General features: G+C 46.6%; 9 protein-coding genes across 9 annotated transcripts; 4 read left to right on the top strand and 5 right to left on the bottom strand.

The window, feature by feature from the left end:
• Positions 1 to 616: 616 nt before the first annotated feature.
• F4817DRAFT_319398 (NUDIX hydrolase domain-like protein) lies at positions 617 to 1192 on the top strand (the record flags this gene model as incomplete). Its single annotated transcript, XM_049301061.1, has 1 exon — positions 617 to 1192. One exon carries the CDS (start codon positions 617 to 619, stop codon positions 1190 to 1192), a length of 576 nt encoding a protein of 191 aa, XP_049155602.1.
• A 1142-nt stretch (positions 1193 to 2334) lies between these two features.
• F4817DRAFT_348549 (COX5B-domain-containing protein) lies at positions 2335 to 3730 on the top strand. Its single transcript, XM_049304711.1, has 5 exons — positions 2335 to 2555; positions 2642 to 2701; positions 2780 to 2938; positions 3022 to 3122; positions 3218 to 3730. The coding sequence occupies exons 1-5, from the start codon at positions 2465 to 2467 to the stop codon at positions 3377 to 3379; spliced, it is 573 nt and encodes a 190-aa protein (XP_049155601.1). The 5' UTR covers positions 2335 to 2464; the 3' UTR covers positions 3380 to 3730.
• Positions 3731 to 8926: 5196 nt separating this feature from the next.
• Positions 8927 to 11254, top strand: F4817DRAFT_319396 (uncharacterized protein; the record flags this gene model as incomplete). Its single annotated transcript, XM_049301060.1, has 3 exons — positions 8927 to 9692; positions 9748 to 11116; positions 11185 to 11254. The coding sequence occupies 3 exons, from the start codon at positions 8927 to 8929 to the stop codon at positions 11252 to 11254; spliced, it is 2205 nt and encodes a 734-aa protein (XP_049155600.1).
• Positions 11255 to 12785: 1531 nt separating this feature from the next.
• Positions 12786 to 14346, bottom strand: F4817DRAFT_348519 (uncharacterized protein). Its single transcript, XM_049304710.1, has one exon. It carries the CDS (start codon positions 13952 to 13954, stop codon positions 12977 to 12979), a length of 978 nt encoding a protein of 325 aa, XP_049155599.1. The 5' UTR covers positions 13955 to 14346; the 3' UTR covers positions 12786 to 12976.
• Positions 14347 to 14614: 268 nt separating this feature from the next.
• Positions 14615 to 15973, top strand: F4817DRAFT_348517 (ribosomal protein S6). The gene is made up of 3 exons (XM_049304709.1): positions 14615 to 15005; positions 15083 to 15114; positions 15270 to 15973. Exons 1-3 carry the CDS (start codon positions 14982 to 14984, stop codon positions 15556 to 15558), a joined length of 345 nt encoding a protein of 114 aa, XP_049155598.1. The 5' UTR covers positions 14615 to 14981; the 3' UTR covers positions 15559 to 15973.
• F4817DRAFT_348516 (uncharacterized protein) lies at positions 15084 to 15973 on the bottom strand. Its single transcript, XM_049304708.1, has 2 exons — positions 15167 to 15973; positions 15084 to 15106 (listed from the first exon to the last, which is right to left on the bottom strand). Exon 1 carries the CDS (start codon positions 15940 to 15942, stop codon positions 15607 to 15609), a length of 336 nt encoding a protein of 111 aa, XP_049155597.1. The 5' UTR covers positions 15943 to 15973; the 3' UTR covers positions 15084 to 15106; positions 15167 to 15606.
• On the bottom strand, positions 15974 to 18885 carry F4817DRAFT_348515 (DUF298-domain-containing protein). The gene is given in 6 exon segments (XM_049304707.1): positions 15974 to 16971; positions 17150 to 17327; positions 17378 to 17454; positions 17923 to 17966; positions 18136 to 18417; positions 18430 to 18885. The coding sequence occupies 5 exon segments, from the start codon at positions 18217 to 18219 to the stop codon at positions 16542 to 16544; spliced, it is 813 nt and encodes a 270-aa protein (XP_049155596.1). The 5' UTR covers positions 18220 to 18417; positions 18430 to 18885; the 3' UTR covers positions 15974 to 16541.
• Positions 18874 to 22603, bottom strand: F4817DRAFT_348510 (uncharacterized protein). Its single transcript, XM_049304706.1, has 5 exons — positions 21535 to 22603; positions 20374 to 21278; positions 19734 to 20321; positions 19425 to 19676; positions 18874 to 19367 (listed from the first exon to the last, which is right to left on the bottom strand). Exons 1-4 carry the CDS (start codon positions 22034 to 22036, stop codon positions 19467 to 19469), a joined length of 2205 nt encoding a protein of 734 aa, XP_049155595.1. The 5' UTR covers positions 22037 to 22603; the 3' UTR covers positions 18874 to 19367; positions 19425 to 19466.
• Positions 22590 to 23957, bottom strand: F4817DRAFT_348505 (ribosomal protein L15). The gene is made up of 2 exons (XM_049304705.1): positions 23586 to 23957; positions 22590 to 23526 (listed from the first exon to the last, which is right to left on the bottom strand). The coding sequence occupies exons 1-2, from the start codon at positions 23903 to 23905 to the stop codon at positions 22944 to 22946; spliced, it is 903 nt and encodes a 300-aa protein (XP_049155594.1). The 5' UTR covers positions 23906 to 23957; the 3' UTR covers positions 22590 to 22943.
• Between the last annotated feature and the right edge of the window lie 235 nt (positions 23958 to 24192).

Raw genomic sequence — 24192 nt, 5'->3', positions numbered from 1 at the left:
CACATCTCCGAGAATTTTTAATATTGAACGAAGGCTACGCCTACGCATATGTACGCCTACGCATACCGCAACTACGCTAGTCTATCTAGGAATGGAAGCATGCAAGGTTCTCAATTATCGCTCACAATACCCCCTGAACCTGCGGTCCTGCTGACAGCGGCGACTCCTTTCCGACAAATGGACGATCAGATCAACTTTGAATAATAGTTGCCTGAAACGGCCGAGTGGATTTTATCATGTTTTCTAGTGCTAGTTATTATGGATTCAGGCTTCAGGCTTCAGGTTTTTGTCCTTGGCCTATTTCAGCCTCAGCCGTCTTATAAGAGGCGTGTAAAGGAATGGCCTGAAGTTCGATTTCGACAGGTCATTTTTTTTCCCTCTCCTCCAACCCAAACTCCTATAAGAGCATCATTATTCTCGATCGGAGAAGAGACATATAGAGGTATTAATCCAGACTGAGGCCGATTCCCGGAGACAATATAGTCAAGTAGTCCCACCTCTAACATCGACATTGGGCTAGCGGAATTCTCTCCAACCACTGGGCAACTGAAAATAACAGTCTTGTGCTTACTCTATTCGACTATACATACCATATCATACATTACTACAACTACAAATGGGCGACATAAAAGCATTCTCGGGGGTTGCGCCACCTGCGCCTACTCCCTTTACCTCACCAGACTCGCTGGCCACCTTCAAGTTCCCTTTGAAGGCATATCTACAAGAACACCCAGAGTTTAACTCGATAGCTGTCGCTGCCGTCGTCTTCAACGATGACGGAAAATTACTCATTGTGCAGAGAGCAGCACATGACTCGTTCCCGATGCTGTGGGAGATACCGGGAGGGGCTTGTGACTACGAAGACGAGTCTCTGCTGCATGCCGTGGCACGCGAGCTATGGGAGGAGAGTGGACTACGCGCCAAGTCCATTATTACCCTCGTCGGCAAAGGTCTTCCTATTCCCTACCGGGGTAACCGATGCATGTGTAAATACTCCTTTTTGGCCGAAGTGGAACAGCATGATGTCAAGTTGGATCCCAATGAGCATCAGGCATTCTTATGGGTCACCGAGGAAGAGGCTAGGGCTGGCAAATGTGGTGATGTTGAATTTAAGTACACGACTAAGGAGCAACAACTTACAGTTTGCGAGGCTTTCAAGTTGAGGAACGATGGACAGGCTCAAGAGAATTAGAGCGTAGAGTCTTGGGCTCTCGCATGGGTAGATTCCTAGACAAGCAAGAGGCTCGGCCTGTTGGTGCATCTAGTTGAGGCTGCTTGCATCGTACATAGACATATAGAAGCCAATTATTGTAAGGTACCATACGTGGATCTTATTGCTTCGAGCATTATCTGGACTGTTAGTCTAAGTCGTGATTAAAGGGGATAGGTTGGAGGCTTAGATGGCATGTGAACTCTCAACACCCGTTTGCGATGTGGTAGACGAGCCATCCCACTTGCTGAATATGATGTTAACATGTTTTTATTGGTACTGTTAATATCTTTGCTACTTTATAGGGCTTGCCGACATAGGTGGTAGTCAAAAGGACGATGCCTCTTGGCATATTACCGTTAAGGACTGACGCGCATGAAGTATCTATATCGTGCGCCACGTCGAATACCCATGTTCCGAATAGACGAGATCAGGCAGTAATAAAAAGTCAGAAGACCTCAATATGTACCTGTATAGTGTGTATAGTGTGTGTAGTGTGTATAGTGTGTATAGTATGTAGTGTACTAAATGCATGTCTCTCTTCTTCGTATGGACGTGCCTTATAACATCGGGGTTGCTATAGGCGTGATACCGAGGGTGCAATTCTAGACTGCGGCGATACCCGATGGTCTAGACTTGGTCTAGACTTGATCTAGTAGAGGCATATGACTTGAGACGGGAGGTAAATGGCATATGAAAGGCTGCAATGATTAAGTATGAACAACCCACCAACTCAGGCATGTTACGCAAGAATATGTGCTCTTACGCTTATGTAGAGACAGCTCAGACGTTTAGGCATATAATGTGACAAGGCTTCGGCATGTTGGAAATTTGATTGTAAAGTGAAAAAGAAAAAAGAAAAAAAGGACAGCACGAGACCTGGAATCTTAGTATGTAATATGTAACTAACTACCTCATATAGTACTGCTGGAAACTTTATCTACGACTACTACAAGATGGATATAAGTAATCAAATCATGTGATCAAATAGATGACTAAACAACAACAACAACTAGAGTGGGGTTTTAGCTCGCCTAAGCTCCCGAATGGGGATGGATCCTTGGCATTTTCGGGCGCCCGGGGCAAGCAATTCCAAGCTTCGGAAGCAATCCTCAAATCAGACCACTCGCAAATCCCTCTTTCTTAAACAACCTTTTACAATTAAACAAAACGTCACCGATCTCGACCTCAACCCACCACCACCACCACCACCACCCGCTACCTTCTTCCCGTTGACCTCCAATTGCCGTCGCCATGTTTTTGCAACGCTCCGCCGTAGCCGTGGCACGCCGCGCCGTTGTGTCTCCCGTTGCCAGACGAAGTTTTGCAGTCTCGGCCATCCGCCGTAAGAACACCTTCGCCGAATTGCGCCCGAACGTCCATCGTACGATGCGACCGTCACCATCAACATAGCTGACTATGTACTTTCAGGAGATGCGAAGAACGTCGAGCTTCGTACTAGCACCGGTCAGAAGATAAAGACTTTCCACGGTACGGCTTATCTAGCCTCAATTGAGCTATTCGACATGGTGGGGAAGCTTTATTGACTTGGGCATTATGCAATTATAGAGATCCAGTCCGAAGAAGACTTAATCGGACCCGGTGCCGCCCCCGGTACCGTCCCTACCGATCTCGAGCAGTCCACAGGTCTGGAGCGATTGGAAATTCTTGGAAAGATGGAGGGCGTGGATATCTTCGATATGCGACCTCTTGATGCCTCGCGGAAAGGTATGGGACTAGACTAAACCTATTAACTACCTACCTAGGTAGATAACTACGAAAAAAATAATTGGGCTAACGGTGCACCTTAGGAACTCTCGACAACCCTATCCTAGTCAAGTCTGCTGGTGACGAGCAGTACGCTGGCTGCACTGGCTCCCCCGCCGACTCCCACATTGTCACCTGGCTTGGCGTATGTCTTCCTGGATCTAAACCCCGGATTCAAAACTACAGCTCTCCCTGCTAGTAATTATGATACTGAGAATGGCCTAACTAATGCGCATATAGATGTCCCGCAAGCGACCCATCGAGCGATGCCCCGAGTGCGGCAGTGTCTACAAGATGGAATATGTCGGACCTCAGGATGACGGCCACGGACACGGCCATGATCACCACGGCTACGAGGAGCCCAAGACCTTCGCTGACTTTGTCAAGCCTAGCTACTGGTGATCATGTTTTATGACGTAAAAGTCGGAACGGAGTTATGGCTGCATAGGGGAAGGCGGCGGCTGTAGAATTGTATATTGCTGAAGGCTGCACGTATAGAAATCGATGAACATTGCAGCAGCTACATGGATCATGCATATGATATGTTGTGGTTCTTGGTTTAGTTCCCTTGCCGATTAGAGCTTGCATAATATGGTTCGTGATAGAATTCTGACTTGTTACTTGTGACGTTTCGAACGCATGACGTCGGGTATAAACCTATCTATCCGTACTTGGGTTATGCCTGCTTATTTTTATCATTTATACCTTATATTTCCTTGTTGACATTGATGAAAATGAGACATAGGAAGGTGGAAATTATATGCTTTGAATACTGCGAATGGAAATGTATTCATAAGTATATATACGCGGGAATCCGTTTGTAAGGTACCTGTACGTATCTTGTTCGTGAAACCTCGGATAGCGGAATCCCCTTAACACGGCCTAGCAGGGGTAGTAGTATAATCCTGCCCAATCGAGTAACTAATGTGTAAATTGTACACGTATGTAACGGGCTAAGTTAGGCTACTGGAGATTGAAAATGAAGGTGAATGCCTCTAACTGCTCTAATTGTACATAGTAGTAATAAGAACAAATAGGAACGCCAAGTCTCATAGATTAGATCGGATACGGGAGTACGGAGTATGCAATGACCGAATGAATAGATGAATGATGATAGGTACCTACCAGCTTTAGCTTTAGCTTTTTAGTACTGCGACTTTGATACTATGTACACTAACTATTGGTACTCACTCGTAAGACTACGCCTCTATTTATATCATCATTCTATGCAACTCTCAGCGAGCACATCCTCCCTCGCTCCAAATCCTACTTGTGAAAAGGTAAGGTGCATATCGTGTGTTGTATACGTGTAATATGTATTTGTATTTGTATATGTGTGTGTGGTATGAATGGATGGATTATGCCTACTCCTTCATGCGATATTGTGGCTTTGTAAGTCTAAGCCCGGGGGGAAGAAAGGGATAGAAAAGAAAATATATAAGGAGGTATGTATTCCGTATCTATAATGATCGGGTAATCAAAACGTTACCTATGAAGCCCGCCGGCTAGACAGCGATGGCCAGCGTAATTTAACATTCGACCAGCTTATATTGGCGAACTATAGGGAGGAGAATGTTGGATGTACCGGCTACGAATCGGCTTAGTATACTACACCCCCTAAAATCGGGTGCATAACGCGACGGCGTATTAATATTGGACCGTCTATTAAACATGATAAGATGGAAAAGTAACCCACCCCTTGCCCAAAATCTCCGTAGCTCATACTATGTCCCATACTATGTAGGTCAAAGATGAGATGAAAAAAATAGAGAGAAAAAGAGTAGAAGCATTAATAAATTCCTTCTACGTCCTACCTCAACTACCAATTGCAACATATCGTGCTGTCCCACGAGACGCATGTACTCCGTGCCAACGGGATTGCACGTACTCGTGTAAGAGGCGCCAATAAGCATGTCAAAATTCGATAATACATAATACCTAGTGCTCACCCAACTTCCCCCCCAAGAATCATGCATATAGTCAACCCAGGTCTGACTATCTCCAATTTGACCAAGCCAACGTGAGGCCTTGGATGGATGACATGATATGACGATACGATAGTCCCTGTCTTATATGTAGACTAGCAAGGCTTCTTTAGTCAAAAGTCACTTATAATAGTGCACGGAGGTATGCACCAATTTACCAACTTACGCATCAATCTATTCGCCAGATCGTACCTAAGCAAGTATACGAATCGTATACGTAGCTTCGTAGCCTGTGGCTCATAGCTCGTATAGTGGTAGTGGTAGTAGTATGTAGTAGTAGGTATACCCTAACCTGCCTAACTTAACCTCGGCTGGTAGGGCAAGGTAGTATGAATATGAGGGTAGTATGAGGCATGTAGCTCTATATGTAGGTACCTGCATATAGGTACATACGCATCAATGCATCCACACATGTGTAATGTACACTACTATAATGTCTGATGTGGATTATCATTGATGTATGTACGATGTGCGTATACATATGCTCGACGGAGTACATAGCATCATAGCATCATAGCATCATAGCATACACTAATACTTCGTACATTACACCTTTTTTTTTTTACCTTACATAGTACATCTTGCGGCCGACGCGTGGGGAGGTTGTTTGTTTAATGTTCCAAGATTCCTTGGATCCCTATGCACACCCGCGGCCCCGAGTCTAATGATGCTAATAATGCTAATAATGCATGGGTGAGCTTCTACCTAAAACGTCAGAGAAAAAATAGTGTAAATACCGCGCCAATAATAAGTCGGTGGTATTGGCGCGCGCTGCCGCCTATCGCATTTCCCCTTACCTACCTATATACGTAATGTACTCCCCCAAGAAGGCGAAAAAAAGGAAAGAATTTTTTTTGATTTTGATTTTTGATTGATAACTTGAAAGAGTCGTAGGTAGACGGAGAAGAAAAGGAACAGATGACATCCCTGTTCTCTCCGCTGCTAAAAAATGTTTGCCATTGTTAAGAGGGATTATCTTATTAGCCATGTTTTGCAACACGGTAATCTAGAATAGGATTAGAAGATTAAAATCACGAGAATCTGTCATGTTTAAAACGTCGGTCCATACTAAGGGATAAATGACCTCAAGGTATACGTATACCGGTAGTAAGGGTAGAGGTAGTACTGCTACTTATAACAAGGTAGATATACATTATAGGCATTGGAGAGTCCACCACCTATTACCAACATCCAACCTGACAAAAAACCTTCTAGGGAGTGCAAACTTATTACTGCTACATTTATTTACTTTCTCTCTGTCTGTCTCTCTCTCTCTCTCTCTCGTTCTCTCTAATTATATTCCCAATCAAACCTTTCCGCGTTCCTTTCAGGGTTTTTTTCGTCCTCCCTCGAGTCAGTCGCCTGCACACGTCCACCACTCTTACACCCGAGTCCTAGATCGCCGGTCTAAACAAATATTATATGACCTTGGCGTTTACATCTATGGCCATCGGTGTTAAGTGGATAGCGGGTAGCATAACCCCCATGCCTCCCTATATGGTTGCGCATCCTACTTGGTGATTTTCTTCCTCGTTACTTTCTCCCAGCTACACTCGACTCGGCCACAACCCTGCCAAGCCCCATCTACAGACCCATCGCCAGACCCATCGCCCCGGCGCGTTCCCCAACGCGCATCAGCAGGCCGGCATACATAGACCAGCATTAAGCTAACATCGTCGTCATCGTCATTATTTAAAACGCGAGTTCTAACACGGCGCAGCAACCGCAATACGACCGCTAAGAGAAAGAGATACGCTTCGATGACTTGGAGAGAGGGGAGAAGAAAACAACAACAACTAGGCATCATCGCGACTAACAAAAAACATCATCCACCGCCGAAAAACTCCGTCATTCCACCTAGAGAAGTTTCTACATTGCCGGGACCCTGTTAAATGGGAGCCGCATCGACAGGCCTTGTCGAAACGGGATCCATACTTGGAGAGATCGACTGCACCCAACTCCAACTATTGGATTGGATCGGGTAACTAATAAGACTATTCGATTCGTCTGCCACACGAATTCCTAATTAAACACAGTCACCCTTTTTTTTTTCCTTCGGTACTAACGATCGATCCATATCCACCGCCCACTATTATTGATCGGTCAAGTCGGTATAACTCACCCAAAAAAAGCACGAAGTAGGTAAAATGGAATACTCGCTTTTGGCATTCCCTTTTTCCTCCTTTACTCTACCACTATAACATTTTTTTTTGTTCATCTTATACTATTTCTCCAATTGTTCACCTACAGTCCCGTCTAAGATACCTTAGAGATACCTGAGGTACCTTGCTTCCATGGTGTCTAAACATAGTAGTATGCTTGCACTAGTGTTATCCTGTTTTTTGCACCAGCCTTGTTCTTGTTCATCTGCATTGCATCCCTAAATAGGATAGACTACTAGAGTTGGTGTTACTTGCTGACCCTTTTTCAAGAAAAGAAGAATTTCCCAACTGCGAGCGCAAAGAGGGCGAGTGTTCCTAACCTAGGGTATTAACGGAAGTATCCATGATACAAGAAGAGAGACAGAGACAGAGAGGGAGAGGGATTGATTCGATTAGTCACTTTTGAGGCCGGTCATCAATAATTTCCTAATCTAATGCTCCATCTTACGTTACGGGTGCTTCTATAGGTAAGTATTTTATTATATCTCATCGAACACGTATATCAGTCACGTTCGTTTCCTGCGTATCATTTTTTCCCTTTTCTTTATTTGGCCACCACCGTCTATCGTCTATCACCTTTACCTAGGTATTACCTCAGGTACATCATCATTAATAGGATAGTGTGCCTACCTATCTTACACTTGCCCATACATATATACGTATATACATACTACACACATATACATACACTCATACATCATACACTCATGCAAGTACATATATTATTTATTCCATTTTCTTCTGCTATTCGTCCGGGTTACCTAGTCCACTACCCCTCCTATTCGATGATTTCGATGACAGCTGTCGTAGGTTGATTTTTCCCGAGCAACTACATAGAAATCCTCATGGATGGCAACCAAAAAAAACCCTTAGGTAACCAACATTAAGTTACCTCTCTCGTCTCTCGTGCAACCCGTCTTCCTCTACACGTCACGCTAATAATAATAATACGCTACCTCTCATACTCATCAATAACATTACACGTTAGGTCTGACAAAACATTTCTCCTCTAGGCCTCTTTACCCATCTACTTCCACAGGCGTACATGATACCTACCTGAGATATCGCTACATTTGTTTCTATATTTTCTCAGACACGATTCTCTAGCTGTTCAGAGCATGAGCACGCGCAGATGAGAATAGGCGAAGCAACACAACGCGACAATACTTATTCTTCCATGAGTCAATCAACTTAGTCAACGACCTTGTAAGCATTGGACATACGCTCTAGTCATAGGAGAGTACCGTCTCTACCGGTAAGTACCTATCTATCTCCCTTTTTTTTTTTTTTTTTTTAAAAAAAAAAAAAAAAAAAACCTCTCTCTGCCCCATCGTACCCCTGTCTATTATATTCTATCCATCTATATATCACAATGCGATCCGCGTCCCCACAACTACTATACCCATTACCATTACCATTACCATACCATATTATACGCACCTTACGTTCGCATCAATTTTTATTTATTTCCTTCCCTCCTTCTCTTTTCTCTCGTCATCATTGACCTGCATTTCAGTTTATACTGGAAATTAATATGATGAACGAACCCCAAATACATCGTCACACTTCACCACTCTTGCACTTATAATTCACCATCACACCATCGCCAACAATATCGCCAACAGCACTTTCCTATCGCCCTGTACTGTCTTATCTCGCATCTGACGACACGAGAATTTTATTAGTGCATGCGGATCGCATAAGGTCGTTGACGACTTAATATTCTCAGATCTGCTAACACATGTTACATAGCAAGTGAAAGTTCTGCTGGTGATTGGGTGGATGCGCGTCAAGTCAGCACCATGTCTGCTAAGAAGGAATCTTTCGGAACACATTCAGAGGACTGGGATGAAGCAGAAAAGAATCATCGGGAAACCACCAAGAGCGCGCGAGAGAAAGAGGATGTGAGAATTCAGCAGGAGTATCGCATCCATGCGGACCAACTAAGAGCTCAGCTTATCCAGCTATACGACAGAAAGTCCCAGCTTCAGGACGAGTTGCAGGCTATCGAAGGCGATATTGAGCACCATGAAAAGCAGCAGGAGCGACTGATCAACGAATTCGATGACAACGAAGCTCGTCTTGCATCTCGGCGTAGAGCAGAAGACCAAGCGCAAGAATCATTCTTTGCTCGTAATCGCGAAGACGCGGCATCTAAGGAGAATGTACGACCTAAGAGCAGTAACGGAACCCGCCGCCAGCCTAGTCGTGATATGCAACCGCTGGCTAATGGCGCCGCTACCTGGACTAGCATTAACGGTTCACGACGCCGCGGTCGTCGCGAAGAAGAAGATGAACCTCCTGCGGACCCTGGCAACCTTCTAAGTAGCGTCTACCATAATCCCATGGAAGAATCAGACTCGCTTAATGGCAGGTCTATGCCTCTACGTAGCAGCAACAACCGCGGCCGACCCAGCCTGACCTCAAATGGGGTGGCTACAGAGACTAATGCAGATACCCCCGAAAGTTATCTAATTAATCGGGCAAAGGACAGGCCTCTGAAGCCTAAGCAGCGACACAGCCTACCTAGCATTCCAGCAACGGCCCGTTCGCCCAGTGGTAGACCGCGTAAGTTCCCCTTTTGATATTGATTTTGTTAGTCTTGCTAATGATGCTCTTCTAGCTATCCCTGAGCTTTCCAGCGAGGTTCAAACAAAACCCTCGTCTGGTCGAAGATCGTTGCCAAGCGCTAAGGGTTCAGTACCCCCGACGGAAAGATCAACGCCAGCGCCTATCGAAGGTCAAGAAATTACCCGCGAAAGATTGGTGCTTCGAGATGATGGAAAAGTTATGATCGAGCCTCCGATGTATGCCGGTATCCCTCTAGAACGGATTGATAAGGACCATCCGTATTGGGACCCCGAGTGGGAGCCGTTGGAAGCCATCATGCAGCCACAGCTTGACAAATGGAAAGAGAAGCTGGATCAGCTCAGAAGAGATACTCAGTCTATACGCCACACGGTTTTTCTTGCCAACCGCCAAGTTAACAGAGGCCAGTCCGTCGTTAATTTCCTCAAAGATGGGGAGTGGCACCCGTACCAGTTTGTGGGCAAGGAAATGATGAACAAGTTCTACAAGACGTTTATCAACTACGATACGATGTTCCGCCTGGTAAACGTGCACGAAGAGCTTAAGAAATTCGACCTCGATATGACCCCTCTCGAATGGCTACGGCAACGAATGTACGACATCGCAGAGGCGCAGGGGGACAAATTCAACTTGTCTAAGACAACCCACGATTTGTACCACGATGCCAGCCTAAAGCTTCTGAGAGAAAAGCACGGCTTCGGCAACATCGGACGGCCTTCAGGTTACAAGCTCAGAGAGAAAGATCCAGAAAAGGCTGCAGCCAAGAAGGTTAAACAGGAGTCGACCGGTTCGGTAAGACGCAAGGCTCGCCGATCGATTGGACAGGTCGACCCGGATGACACGCCTAGCATTGAAGACATGCAGAAGGGATCCGAGCAGCCGCATGAAGTCTTGGAGCCTGTGACGCCGCGCTTACAAAAGCGTCAACGCCTGGAACCGGCGCCTCTGCCTCTACCTCTGCCTCCGCCTCCGCCTCCCCAACCGGAACCCGAAGAAGATGACCTCGAATACAGCGGTTGGACGTCGACGGACTCTTTTTCTGCAGGGCGAATCATGCATATGGACTGGCGCGTATACCAGATCAAGACTCACGACTTGACCACGAGCACCGAAGTCACCCAATACTGGACTTGGAAGCCGGAGAAGGGATTGTTCGAACATCAAGTGCTGCGAGACGTTCATCCCAAGGTGACGTGGGGATTCTACCAAAAGCCTATCAACTTCGACCTGGCGGTAGAAGAGATCAAGGAGATCCAGTACGCACCAGACAGCCAAAAGGTGGTGGTATCCGTCTCCGACGAGAAGCGCGGCTGCGTCCTAGCCTACTTCAAGAGGGAGCGAACCAAGAAGCGATTTTTGGCATTCGCTAAGAGAAAGGGCATTAAGCTCGTAAAGGGCACCGGGTAAGCAACTCGGCGCGAGGATAATGTAATTGTTCTATAAGGAATATGGCTAACAGTCACATTTGTAGTGCACAACTCGAGAACTCGTGGGATACGATGGAGTCCAAGACGATGCCGAACGAGGATTCAGATACATAAACGCATTCAAATTGCTCTCATATTGGTCTCGATTCCCACCCTTCGTTGGTATTTTATTTTATTATTATTACATGTATAGATTTGGCCTTGCGGCACTCTCCGGACGTCGGCATCATCTGTTGACAGCGCGAAGGAATTTAATACAGGACTACCGCAAGGAAACCGGAGGCTTTTCATCATCGATCGTCGTCGTCGTCGTCATTTTCTCATTTCAGCAGCAGCAGCAGCATCATCAATTGTTTGTATTTTTGTGTTTCTCTTTTTTTTTTTTCCTCTCTTCAGTCTCCTCGCGGCATCAGCATGGATGAACTTGGCAGGGCGGAAAAATCGGCCGGACGAACGGATGGACAAAAGGGTGGATAAGATGTGGAACGCGCGCGCGAGCCTCAAATTAAGGCGAGCTGGCTAATAACGAGATCTCAAAGTATTAAGAGACAGAGAGAGAGTGAGAGAGAGAGAGAAAGAGAAAGAGGGACATAGAGAATGGGTTTAGTGGCGACACACCCTTCTGCTATCTACACTACTCGCCCTGTATTTTTGCACGGACATTTGGGTCTGATCTCGCCCACTCCCATGCGTATCTGCATTATCCTTTTTGTTTTTTTTTTTTTTTGATCTTTTTGTTTTTCCCTCTTTTGTTTTCCACCCTCTAATGACGAGATTGTACACTACTCTCACGTATGTACTGCATAGATAGGCGGCCACGGCCAGGAGATACGGCGAAAAGGGGCATAGGCAAATGGACTCCGCGTTGTGTTTTTTCAGCTTTTCAGCTTTTCAGCCCCCATCATATTGGCTTCTCTACTTGTACCAAATTACTTGCTACATATTCCTTGACTTGTGAAAGTGAGAACATATACATAAAAAAAAGGCATTAATATAAAAATAGGCTTTTTTGCTTGATAAAACAAACGTCGCTGATTTGAAGAGGCGGGTGGTGAAGGATGCGTGGTAGGTGTAGGATATAAGGTAAGTAAGGGATGGCGACGATGCAATACGCACCAAAGACTCAATAGGAAAAAAAAAGAAGGAAAAAAAGAAAAAGAAAAGCCCCACACGTTCCCGACGTTCTGGCAATAGGCATGTACAATGTGGGCGATCCCTGTGAAATCTGTGATGCGTAGGCCATACATACAGTAGCGGCAGATCCGTCCATGTATGTAGGTATGTATGTATGTATGTACCCTCGTGGCAACCTTTGCGAGAAAGGGGCGAGCGGGCGCGGCCCCCAAAAATTAGGGATGGATGATGGATGGGCGGCCTGGCCGGCGACCATGATTTTTCTGTGCTGCGCTTTGATGCGTTCTGCCCATCCCTGTTCTATTGACCGCAGGCCAAGCCGGGAGGAAGCGGGCTCTGCTACCTACTTATGCATTAGGTTAGGTTAGGTACCTCGTTAATCTCCGTATAGCGATATGATGGAGTTGAGGGAGTAGTATTGATATTGGGGGGTTATTGGTAAAGGAGAGTAGTCGGAGGTACGGGATAAGGAGTTAATATTAATATTTACCTGTATTCTAGACATACTCACCAGAAAGAAGGCGAATATTAAGTTATATCGTGGTCTTCGTCTTCACAACGAGTAGTAAAAATATTATTAGTTATTTTTAACGCTGTTTTAGGACCAGCAAAAGAACCAACCCATGAGTTCGTTCATATGTACGAAGTAGTAAAGCAAGTATCATATTCTCATTCTCCCAACCAAAAAGCTTCACTAGTTAGTTAGTCGACATCACCGACGAACCGAAACGTGAGCCCCTTTACTTCCTCCATCCCCTCGATCTCCATTTCGCACCGAACCACCTCGTACTTGTCCGTCTCATACAACTGGAGGCATTCCTCCTGCTCCTGGTCCTGTACAAGGAATGCTTGCCCTTGTACTGTTTTGTCGCTCGGCGCATCAACCAACGCCTTGTATTTTCCACCCCACGTCTTCAAAACACCGCCCACCACGCTCGCAGGGCGGTACGACGGATCGATACCTAACAGTCGCTTCAAGACCGACGGGTCCGCAAGGGTCCCATAGAAGAAGTACCACACCGGGTATTGGTTCTGTGCCGGAACCAGCTTCGGGTCGTCTGTAGAGCGGAGGCGATGCTGGGGCATAGTCGTGTCGATGCCGAGAGTCGGGTATGCTGATTTCGTGGACAAGTTCTTCTCTGCCCTCGAGTACCGGATGAATGTGGGTTGAAATCTTGACCCCTGGCTGGCGAGGAACTCGAGAAGCTTGTGCTTGGTGTTTGCATCGACTTTGCAAAAGATTGTGTGCTCGCCCGAGTCATCTGTGCCTTTATGCTCTTGAGGTGCTATGTCGAGACCGGCGGCTGATTGCACTTGGAATACGTTATCAAGAGGTCCTTCGAGCTTAAGAAGATAGACCGATAGTCTAGTCTTGCTAGTAATCTTTTGGGGCCTCGAGTTGGATGTAAGGGACGCCATGAGGCTACGGGAGTGCTCGTAGGCCTCCTTGTCGTAGCCTTCTGCCTCTTTCTCCGCGCGCACAATATCCCAATGAGAGTCCGTAACGAGGACACGAGACAAATCCGTTCTGTGCTCTTGGATTTTCTGTATAGCTTGGGCGTATGTATAACCAAATAGCGATTGCCATCTCTTGATGTCGTCGCTATCTATCTCGTCTGGTTGTTGTGGCTGCTGGATGGCGACCTGAGCCATTGACTCGAGCTCGTTTAGGAAGTCCATGGTTTATAGCAGTGATGGTGTCGATTATATGTAAAGCTTTAGTGGTGTAAAGAAGAGATCTTGAGCAAGCTGCTGCTGGTGAGTTTTAGTGTAGAGCTCGTACTTGACTTGGATAGAAAGGAGGGCAGTCTGTTTGTTTACAGAAATAGTTTGTTCAGGCATCTGAAGGTAGCTTTTCATAGCAACCAGTCAAAGTATACAGTTTAAGTTAAGCTTAGGAGCAAAATAATTCCCAAACTTTGTCAAAGCCATGAGCCTCCCGGCCAGAATGAGTATTTAGTTATTAACTTATATCAAAAGCATGATTCCGCACTGAACATCCACGTTGTACCAGGCGGTTAGTCATATTACTTGGATTGACTAGAAATATATTGAACTTAATTCTATTAAAGAAACGCCCGAGTTACCCTTTCAATGTAGATATTCAATAAATATTCAGCTTTCCCAGATTGTTCAATAGGAATTCGTTCTCCGGGTCCGGCCTCTTTCCCGATAACATCCCGTGAAACTTTGTCGTTTCTTACCGAGAACATGATAGGAGTTATTTTATTTCTGGAGGATTTCCTAGTAGGTGTTTGAGATACTGAATATGCTTTCCCTCCAATATCCAAATTCACTTCCTTATCCAATTCACTTCCTTATCCAATTCACTTCCTTAATCTTGACCATCTAATACATGCAGGGGCAGTTCCAGTTATAACAGGTACTTGGATACATAAATACCACATCTTAAACCCTTAGTCATCCCGGAAAATCTTATCAAACCTAATCCGCACCCCACTAAAATTCGCTATCGATTGGTGTATCGCGATTCGCAACTCGCAAACCCGCAACTCTGCCGTCAAATTCGAGATACTCGAAGTTACCTATATAACAGACGATACCTCTCTCCCCATTGAAGCGGCAATCCCCGTCGAGCTCGACTCCGCCCCCGTTTGTTCTGTAACCGGGTCGACGCGGTTTGACGAGCGACTGAATAACATAACGTTCTCGTGCGCTCCATGTGAGCAAAGCAGCCGACGACAAGATGCTGTACGAGCTAATTGGAATCGTGGGTTTCCTTTTTTCTATTGCTGCTGCTATTTAACATAAAGAAATAAAGAATTATATACTTACGCAAAGTAATAGGTCCGACCCGGCAACCTCGCCGAGGTAAAAGAGTATGTCCCAGTCCCAGTCCCAGTCCCCGTCCTCACCATTCCGCCATCTCAGCTTCAAGTCTCTCAAGTCTCGACCTTGACCTGAGACCATCCATCAACCCCCGCAAACCCACGAAGCGAAAACACCACTAACCGCAAAATCTCCCAAACAACAGAATCGTCCTAACAGCCGGCCAACTAATCCTACAACAAAAAGGCGTCATCCGCGGAATCTCCAACTGGGGCGTCTTCCTGCTCCCCAAGGCCACCAGCGTGCACCAGATGCGGCACCACTCCGGCCACTACTTCGCCATGCGCTTCGACGCCAGCGTCGGCACCCAGCAGGCCGTGCGCAACATGTTGGCCCTCGACCCCCGCATGATCCGCCACGCCTCCGTCAAGCTGGGCGACGGGAAACTAAGCACCATGAGCCGATTCGGCGGGCCGGAGTGGTCGTCGACCTAGCTTATCTCGCAGACGAGCCGAGGGAGATGATAAGAAGAGATGATGAGACTAGGCTAAGGTCTCGGAGTCTGGGAGTGAGTGGTGTTGTATATGTATAATACGTCTACTCGCTTTACTCAGCCTTCTGTCTTCCCGTGTTAGAGGAGGATAGATAGATAGATCATTTCCGTAACCATGTGCACGAGAGCAATGGTTAGTATCGGAGCAGCGGTAAAAGAGGGCTCCTATATCTAGTAGCCGGGGAATAGCAACGACGACGCATGTCAGGGGGCTTGGATGATATGAACCGTTGATCTGGCTACGGATTCGCTTGCTCGCTGTATAAATATGACATGATATGAGGAACATACAAGGTATATATACCAGGAGCATAAATACAGACATGTGAAAGACAACGTAATAGATACGTGCGCGTTTGGATATTTGCAACCGTTAGCTGGCTGTCGTGGCTCATATAAGTGAACCGAACGGATAACTCTGAGTTATACTGCTGGATATAATACATGGCCTTGATTACTTCCGACATTTTTGTAGAGGAGAAAAGAAGAAAGCAAAACGGGCGCAACGCGTTTCATCGTCGTACATCTCCTCGCTTATTCTCACGCTGGTGGTCATGCTGTCGGGAACATAGTATATGATACTGGAAAGAAACCCTACAAGAAGACAGTACTACGCTTTAACATCCCCTGAGAATATTCATAATAGGTATCTTAATTATTTATTGAACCCTTCCTTTCCCTAGCGTGTCTTGCTAGGTGACCGAGGGTGATGATGATTTAATGCAAAGCAAAGCTGATCCCTTGTTCCGTAGCGCTGTAGTGATATCTCCTATATCGTCTCGCTTCTCGTACTGGACGAGCTTCTCGAAGCGTGTTCACAAACACTCGCACCCCGATACCCTTCCCTGCTATCCCCCCACGTCAATATCCGTTCCATGGTACGAATACCGAGTTAGCTACCTCGACTAGTTCGGGAACAACTGATCAAGCATCGACGTCCATTTCCGACGACTTGCGTTTGTACCAGGCCACAAAGTCGTCAATAACGCCCGGCCAAGCTCCATCCTCGCTCCAGAAGCTCAGTGCCTCGTCCGCCATGCTCTTCAGTGCAAATTCGAAAGTCTGGTTCCACATATCGCGGCTAACCGACCGTGTCCAATTCTCTCGCAGAAACGCAATCCACTCAGCCAACCAATCGGTGCCCGTAGTCTCTCCAATCCATAGCATGCCCGGCTTCTTGAAAAGCAGCTCCCAGTACAAAATCGCGTTGTCTAGTGAGAGCGCCCGTTGGTCTCCTTCTCGACCGACGACGAAAGCGTACCGGTAGACCTTACGAAATAGGTCTCGATCCTTGCTTAGTGAGTCGGCAAGGCGTTTGAAGTATTGCTTTTGGCCTTCGATCTTGGGCTCAGCCCTTTTATCAGTCAGTTTCCTGTTGTTAACTAATAAATATATCATTGAATTCATTTGATTACATTCCAGGTAAGTTCATAATAGATTGCATAAATACGTCGTTCATAAATGGTATGCAATCTATGAGACGGTTCGTAGATATGGATCTGCTTGAGGGGGAATAATATGTGATGACTTACGCCGGATTAGCTTTCCAGCCATTTATGAAGCCTGTTCGGGTGATTTCGCCTATAGTAGGAGCCTGGACGAGTTCCATGGCAAGAAAGAGTGACGCCCCTTCAAGGTCGACGCCGATAGAAGTCAGATAGGCCATAGATGAATCCGCACCGAGTGCATCTTTCGGGTCCCCCTCAGTATCTGCCTCTCGTTAGCAGGTTCATCTCTTAAATGTACATAGTTAGGCGCACTCCTGAGGCTGTCAAACAGCTTCGTAAGTTGTAATTCCTTGGTCGTAATTGATGCGCTAGCATTCCCTTGGAAGAACCTGGAGGGTAAATAGTTAGTAAGAATAAGTTTGGAATAAATATATTATATGCCCAAGAGAGGTTCACAAGATGTGCGACTAGCGAATGAACAAAGACAGGCCTGGCAGCTAAACAAATATAAGGCAAAACAAGATAGTTTTGACATGATCTACACTATACATGACATATAACGGCATGGTGATCATGATCGACCAAGATTACTTCAACGTTATCGAGGGATAACCAGCAACGAGCGATTCGCAACGTCGCAAATCTTGATACAAATTCCGATCAGACGTACAAGAAGCTGTGAGACCGTATTTCGGTTGCTTTCTACAGTCGGTGCTACAGCATCACGAACTTGCTGCCGTCCCATGAAAAATATACGCAAAACGCCGACGGTGCACCCAGGGTACCAGAGAGTATTAAGTAACTCGTATGGAACACCTATAAGAGAAAGGAATAGTAGAAAGATGAAAGCCACTCACGCATCAACGGCTTCGTTCAACTTGTACCCTGTGTTTTTGAGGTACTATAGAGGAAGATTAGTTAGCACGAGACCATCCCGAGAACGAATATATCGGTGGGAGTTTGGGCGACAACGAAGGAATGAGACGGAGTGATTCGGCCGTCATGATCACCATGTATATAGAGCTATGTATCGAAGAGACATAGGCAGATAAATAGAGAGAAAAACGTACTCTACTAGCGATCTTGTCTGAAGCCCCGGTTATCGACACGAAACTAGCTACCGCCGCTTTCTGGACGGAGGATAGCGGTGGCATCGCGACGACTTGTATCACCTATCAATAGGTGATTTCTGGGGAGACAACGGGTATATTGGTAGATGATCTGGTCGACGAGGACTCGGAGCTCGGCCCCTCGATACTAGAGGATGAAATATATCGGGGTACAGTATGTCGGTCGTTTGTTCCGCATATAAAGGCGCACGTCGCGACCGCTTTGTTGGTACCAAGTAGTTCACCAAGTAGTTCACCAAGTAGTTCGGTAGTGGGGGGAAGCTTCGGCGGTTGGAATGCGGAGGAGGGGTGCTATAACACGCGGCGGGGAGTATGAATAAGAGTAATCGGATGGGTACCTAAGCACCGAAATGATGTTTCCACGAGGACATATATTGAAGAACCGGTTTTATTTTAGACTCGAGTCCTGTCTGATTGTGTCGGTCGAAAGCGGATGGGGGATGGGGGATGGGAGAGAGAGGTATGTACGGAAACAATGGATGCACAGTTAAAACTGAAGGGTCTCCGAGTTGTTGGAGTTGTTGGCGTGGGTATTTGGGGAGACTCGTATTTGGGTTATTTGGGTTATTTGTGGTGGGGTTACCTGTCTTAGGCTAGGTACCTACGTTATGTACTACCATATTAAGATGGAAGCAACGAAGACTCCTGGGCCCTGGGCACTTTGGGCATCACTCATCACCTAATCACCTAATCACCTTTATCTATGCGTAAATACTAATTAGACTTATTAAAAGAGGCAAGTGGCTCCAATATGTAGGTGACCGGACAAAGAGTGGATCACTGCTTGACACTACCTAGGTAACCTACCTAATTAATAATTCATCATCACGTACCATGTCACCAGCCTCAGTCTTAATCGGGTATTATTTCCATTCTCACCTCACCAGATCTTCTACTCGTCCCAACCACACCTATCGAGTTAGATGGACAATGTAGGCAGTTTCCATATAAACGAATTACTAATAATGTGTAATGGAAACGAAAGAAGGGTATCGTGTGATAACTGCGACTCCCTCCTCAGTATGCTCCATCCCCTTGTGAAAACTAGAAAGAAAAACGAGTATAGCATGCTATCTCACCAACTCCAATAAGGGACAATACACTCCACAAGCCCAAAGGTATGCAGTCTAGCATTATGCAACCATTAATATCTCTCAGCTCTCAATATGCAACTACTACTCGTCAATATCTTGTTGCTGCTCCACTGGTTTCTCCGCTCTGGTCCTTACTTTAATAGTAGTCTTGCCCTTGGTCGTTCCCCGCCGACAGTTCTAGTCGCCAAGGGGCATACCCTCGAGCTCGTCGAGCAGACGACGCCAATTGTCAGCCAACATCTCTGAATACTTGACACGCTCCTGTGCCCAGTCTTGGTTCCATCGGCTGACGTGGAACTGTGTCTGCTGAAAGTAGACAAGCTCGTCACGCAGGCATTCTTTCACAAATATAGAACGGTTGTGCTGGTTGACGATAGATTCCTTATCCTATATCAAGTGTTAGCAACTTTGCGTGCCGGCGACGAATACTAAGCAGGTACAAACCTTTATAATAGCTTCAACCACTTTCTCGATCTCTCCTGGCTTGACTTCTGGCCTGGTTCGTAAGCCCGCAAGCTTCGTCTCATTATTCTGGATCCTCCGTTCTAAATACGGGATGTTGTCTTTGTCTAGCCTTTCCCTTCGGTCGAATAGTTCTCTAATGCTGACGAGTGCGTCGCGCTGCCTCTTCAAGTCTTCTAACACACCTGCATCCCATGCCTTGCTTTCGTCCTCCATTAAGCTTTGGGTCGTTTGTAAATGTCGGCTCATAGCAACCAGACCGTCATTCAAAAGAGGTACGTCGTTAGTATCAGTGGCGTAGGTATCCGAGCTCGCCTCGGTGAGGGATGTAAGGGACATAGCTAAACGAGCGTGATCAGCTGCTACACCCTCGCTCCGTTTCACAAGACGGTCCATGATGTTACAAGTTGAGATGTACAATTCGGCGGACCGTTTAACACCCTGTCTAGTGCGCTCGAAAAGCCCCTCCAACGATGGTGGCAGGGATTCCTCAAGGCCAGGCGGTAGCGGCCGGCCGGTGAATTCATCAACCACCGAGATTGCTGCTTGTTTGCGCCATACTGTAAGTTCCTACGGCTCGTTAGCTTTGAATATAAGAACGCTTGTTTCGTTCGGCTCATACCGTTGGGACAGTCAAGAACATTATAACAAGCTGCTCCTGACCTAAGATAGGATGCCGGACTAGAGTATTCAGGAACCTGGCTAGGCCGCGTCTTCGCTTCTCGATAAATGCGCCGTCGTTGGAAAGGTGGTTGCCATTGACTGCAACCCTCTTCGGTGGAAGTAGAGGCAATGCTCGAAACGGATATCTCTTGTGCAAGCAATCGAGTAACCATACGAAATCGCTATATCTGCGAATAACCTTGCTGCCGCGTCGCGAACTCGTAACCTCGTAATTGTGATGTTGGAATAAGAATATGCCCTCTTTTTCCGGCATCAGCGAAACCGTGATGTTCTCATCAACCGCAATGCCAGACCGACCACCACTAATGGTCCTAGAATGGCCAATGGTTGCATTAGGACCCGGATCGCGACCTTCTCTGTCACCCGGAACTCCAAAAGGACTTGTCGGGTTATGTGAAGATGATTCGCCGAGGCCTTCGGCGTTGTTTCCGTCAAAATATCCCCAGCCACCAGGATTCGAAGATACGGGGACGCTAGCAGATTGAGAACCAGCGCCGCCGGCTGAAGCCATTGTAGAGGTGGTAAAGTTGGAGGTCGTGCGAGGGTGAATATTAGGGGCATCAGAATTTCCGTAACCATTACCGTTCAGCAGATTAGCATGGTTAGCATGGTTGGCACCGTTAGTCTTGGGCGACTCTCCGTGGTTATGGTGTTTGTGGACATCGGATGAACTCCACGGGTCGTCTTCGGGACCGTCCATGGATGATTTTCTACCTCGGGATTGCGAACTGAAGGGTATAGGTATATTTTCGGGCTGCTGCGGTGGTTTTGCTGCAAGTTCTGCAGTATTTGGAAAGATGGATTTCTTGGCCGACACTGATGATAATCGGGCTTGCGGCAAGTCTGCAATAGGTTGGTATTGTGATTTAGTAGGATGTAATTTCTCGGCGAATAACGTAAATATCCCCGCAAGATGATGCACAGGGCAGCGCAGCGCAGCAGCGAAGATACGATAAGACCGGCTAGCCCATTGGACGCCAAATGCGATTCGCCAAATGAACGGAAACACGGCGACAAATATATATCAAGTTGATTTCTAGGGGAAACGAAAAGTAAAAGAAAAAGAAAAAGAAAGAGAAATATTATGTGAAATACTTACTACGTCTTCGCTCATCAACACCGTCTAAACTTATAGATTCACCTTCTTGCGCAAGGCCGATAAGAGCCATTAGCACGTTAAACTCATTGCGACCGATCGTATCAAGGCTACCAGCCGGCGCAAGTATCCCCATTATCTGCGCTTGGTAATCGGCACCTAACTTGGCTGCGGCAAGCGTCTTAGTGACGCCTGACGACGTGACCTTGCCGGCGCTTCCATCCTCTTGTACAGCCCTATCGAATGCTTCAATGTAGCTATCTGGTACGTCGGCACCGTCAAGGAGTCTCCGAAGAAGGTCGGCACGCGATTGTTGTTTCCTAGGGGTCGGCATATCCCAAGGTGAAGCTCTACCACCGCCAAAATCATCATCATTGAAGAGGGTATCCGAAGTCGACCGAGTCATAGGACCATCATCGTCGAACAAGGACGTTCGAGATCGCGCCATGCTTGGATTACCGGAAGACAGGGTTTCGTTTGGAGGGGAGGTGCCAAAGAGAGACATGGTCCCGGTTTGACAAGCGGGTTTTGTTGCTGTCTAGAATCAAAGGTAGGGTGATCGGCGGAGTCGACAACGGTGGTAAGCTCTTGTGGAAGGAACGAAATGTCGTAATAGAGGTGTAATAGCTAAAGGCTAGGCTGAACAAACCATGCAGTCGATTGAGAATGTAATGCAAGGGGCAAAGCTAGAAAATACGGATGAAGACGCAGGGACTATGCACGTACTCAAAAGTATAGGGAAGAAGGAAAGGTTTTGGGATTAAGTGTCACAAAAAGCTGAACAAGAAGTATTGTATCATACTGTATACACGCCCGTGCTGCCTTCCATGACTTGGGAGAGCTCGACTACAGCTGTACGGGTATGCATGCGCTGAAACGCCAGGGAAGTACAGGTGGGACAAGGTGGGACGCAATGGATCGGCGCTGGCAAGTGCGGAGCTGAATATGCTGGTATGCATATATAGGTACATACCTAGGTACCTACATCAACTGCACCGGACTTGGTTCAGCCATGCATATGTACTTACATGTAGGTATTCCGTACATCTGCAACAGCGCCAATTACACTGACATTAATGCATTTGATACATGTACATTTTGTGTCTATGTAAAGTGATTTACCTGCATAATGAATAGGGCATCCAGGCACCTTAAGGCAATTGAAACATATATGTACCTTATCGTTACTTATGCAAGTATTGATAATACCAGTACTAAGGTTGAACATTTCAAAGACTCAAGCAACCCCTTGTCGCAACCACTAAACCGAAGGCATATTATATCTCCATTCGGATGGTTGGACATGATAAGTGTAAGTGGGTGGTCCATGTATATTCCCGGTAACAGGTATATATACCTGCAGGCGTAATACACAATATATGGTACATTCTGCAGATTCGACGAGTATACTCTTATAGCTTGTCCCACAGTTTTGTATCTTCCTGCGTAGTTCCCTTCTCCTTCTTCTGCCGCTTGAGAATCTTCGCCGGCGGCACCCTGAAGTACAAACTTGGCGACTCGCCAGGCTTCAATGTGTGGCTCAGATATCCTCGGTGCGCAGGGTCACGGTAATATTCGATATCCCAACGAGCTGTCGGATCCGGCAGCCTGTAGGAAAACCCCTTCTGACGAACCTCCTCTAGGACCGGCTGTACATGCTCTGGGCCGGTAGGTAAGGGCTTATCGGTGTGAAAACTCTTGCCCAGCACTAACCGCGTTATAGCCTGCTTGGTATAGTATCGTGTCATGATCTTTCCTCCCGCTTTTTCTACCGCATCAATGGCCGCTGCTGACGCGCGAGAAACAACGATATCTATCGGCTGCTTCAGTGAATCTGCTCCCCTCGCTAACAACTTGATTCCGTCCTTGATTGTTCCAACAAGGTTAGACTCTATCAGCTCTTTTGGCGTAATCCGTTTCGTAGCATCGATACGGCCGGCGTCGATCCAGTCTTGTAGCTTGTTGAGGTTGACTTCGGACATAACAGGCGCTCGACTATTAGATAGTTAGTTTCCGATGCCAATTGATAGGGTAGCAAGGCTATTCGGCTATACAAGTTCTCGAATCCAAGCTTTCCCCTCTGAACGACCAAAGGTGTTTGACCACCCTGGAACCACGGCTTGACCTTTCCATGCTGCTTTTGACCCTTATGACCCCTTCCAGACGTTTTACCCTTTCCCGAAGAGGGACCGCGACCAACACGAATACGTTTCTGATAGGCACCTGGGTTGTCGGATAGGTTCGCAAGAATGGAGGCGCTACGAGACTGAATTGAGAGCGCATTGAATAATCCTACGAGCGATGAATTACTCGGCCGCTCAATCGAGGCCTTGCAGCACTGAGCTGTTAGCCCGAGGGGTATTCGTGGAGGCATCTTGCGATTCGTGCCTGTATTGGGAGTTTGTAGTGGGCTGTCTTGATACAAGAATTTCCCTTTGATATCTTTTTCTGGGGTTGCCTTTTGGTGAAAAGTGGTCCTAGCTTTTAGCACCCGGTACGTACATAGTGGGGGTCTGGCTTTCGTAGAGGTACTCAGGTACATCAATCTATGGACTTTCTTTCTCCAAGACATCTCAAAATATCCTCAATGCTACAGGTATTTACGACACTACACTCAATATTTATTTTCAAGTTAAAATTTTAATTATACATATATTCGTG

The sequence above is a fragment of the Daldinia loculata genome (assembly GCF_022478755.1).
Source record: "Daldinia loculata strain CBS 113971 unplaced genomic scaffold F4817scaffold_59, whole genome shotgun sequence".
Lineage (NCBI taxonomy): Eukaryota > Fungi > Ascomycota > Sordariomycetes > Xylariales > Hypoxylaceae > Daldinia > Daldinia loculata.
The sequence above is the reverse complement of the archived record's forward strand: the minus strand, read 5'-3'. Positions and strand labels throughout refer to the sequence as shown.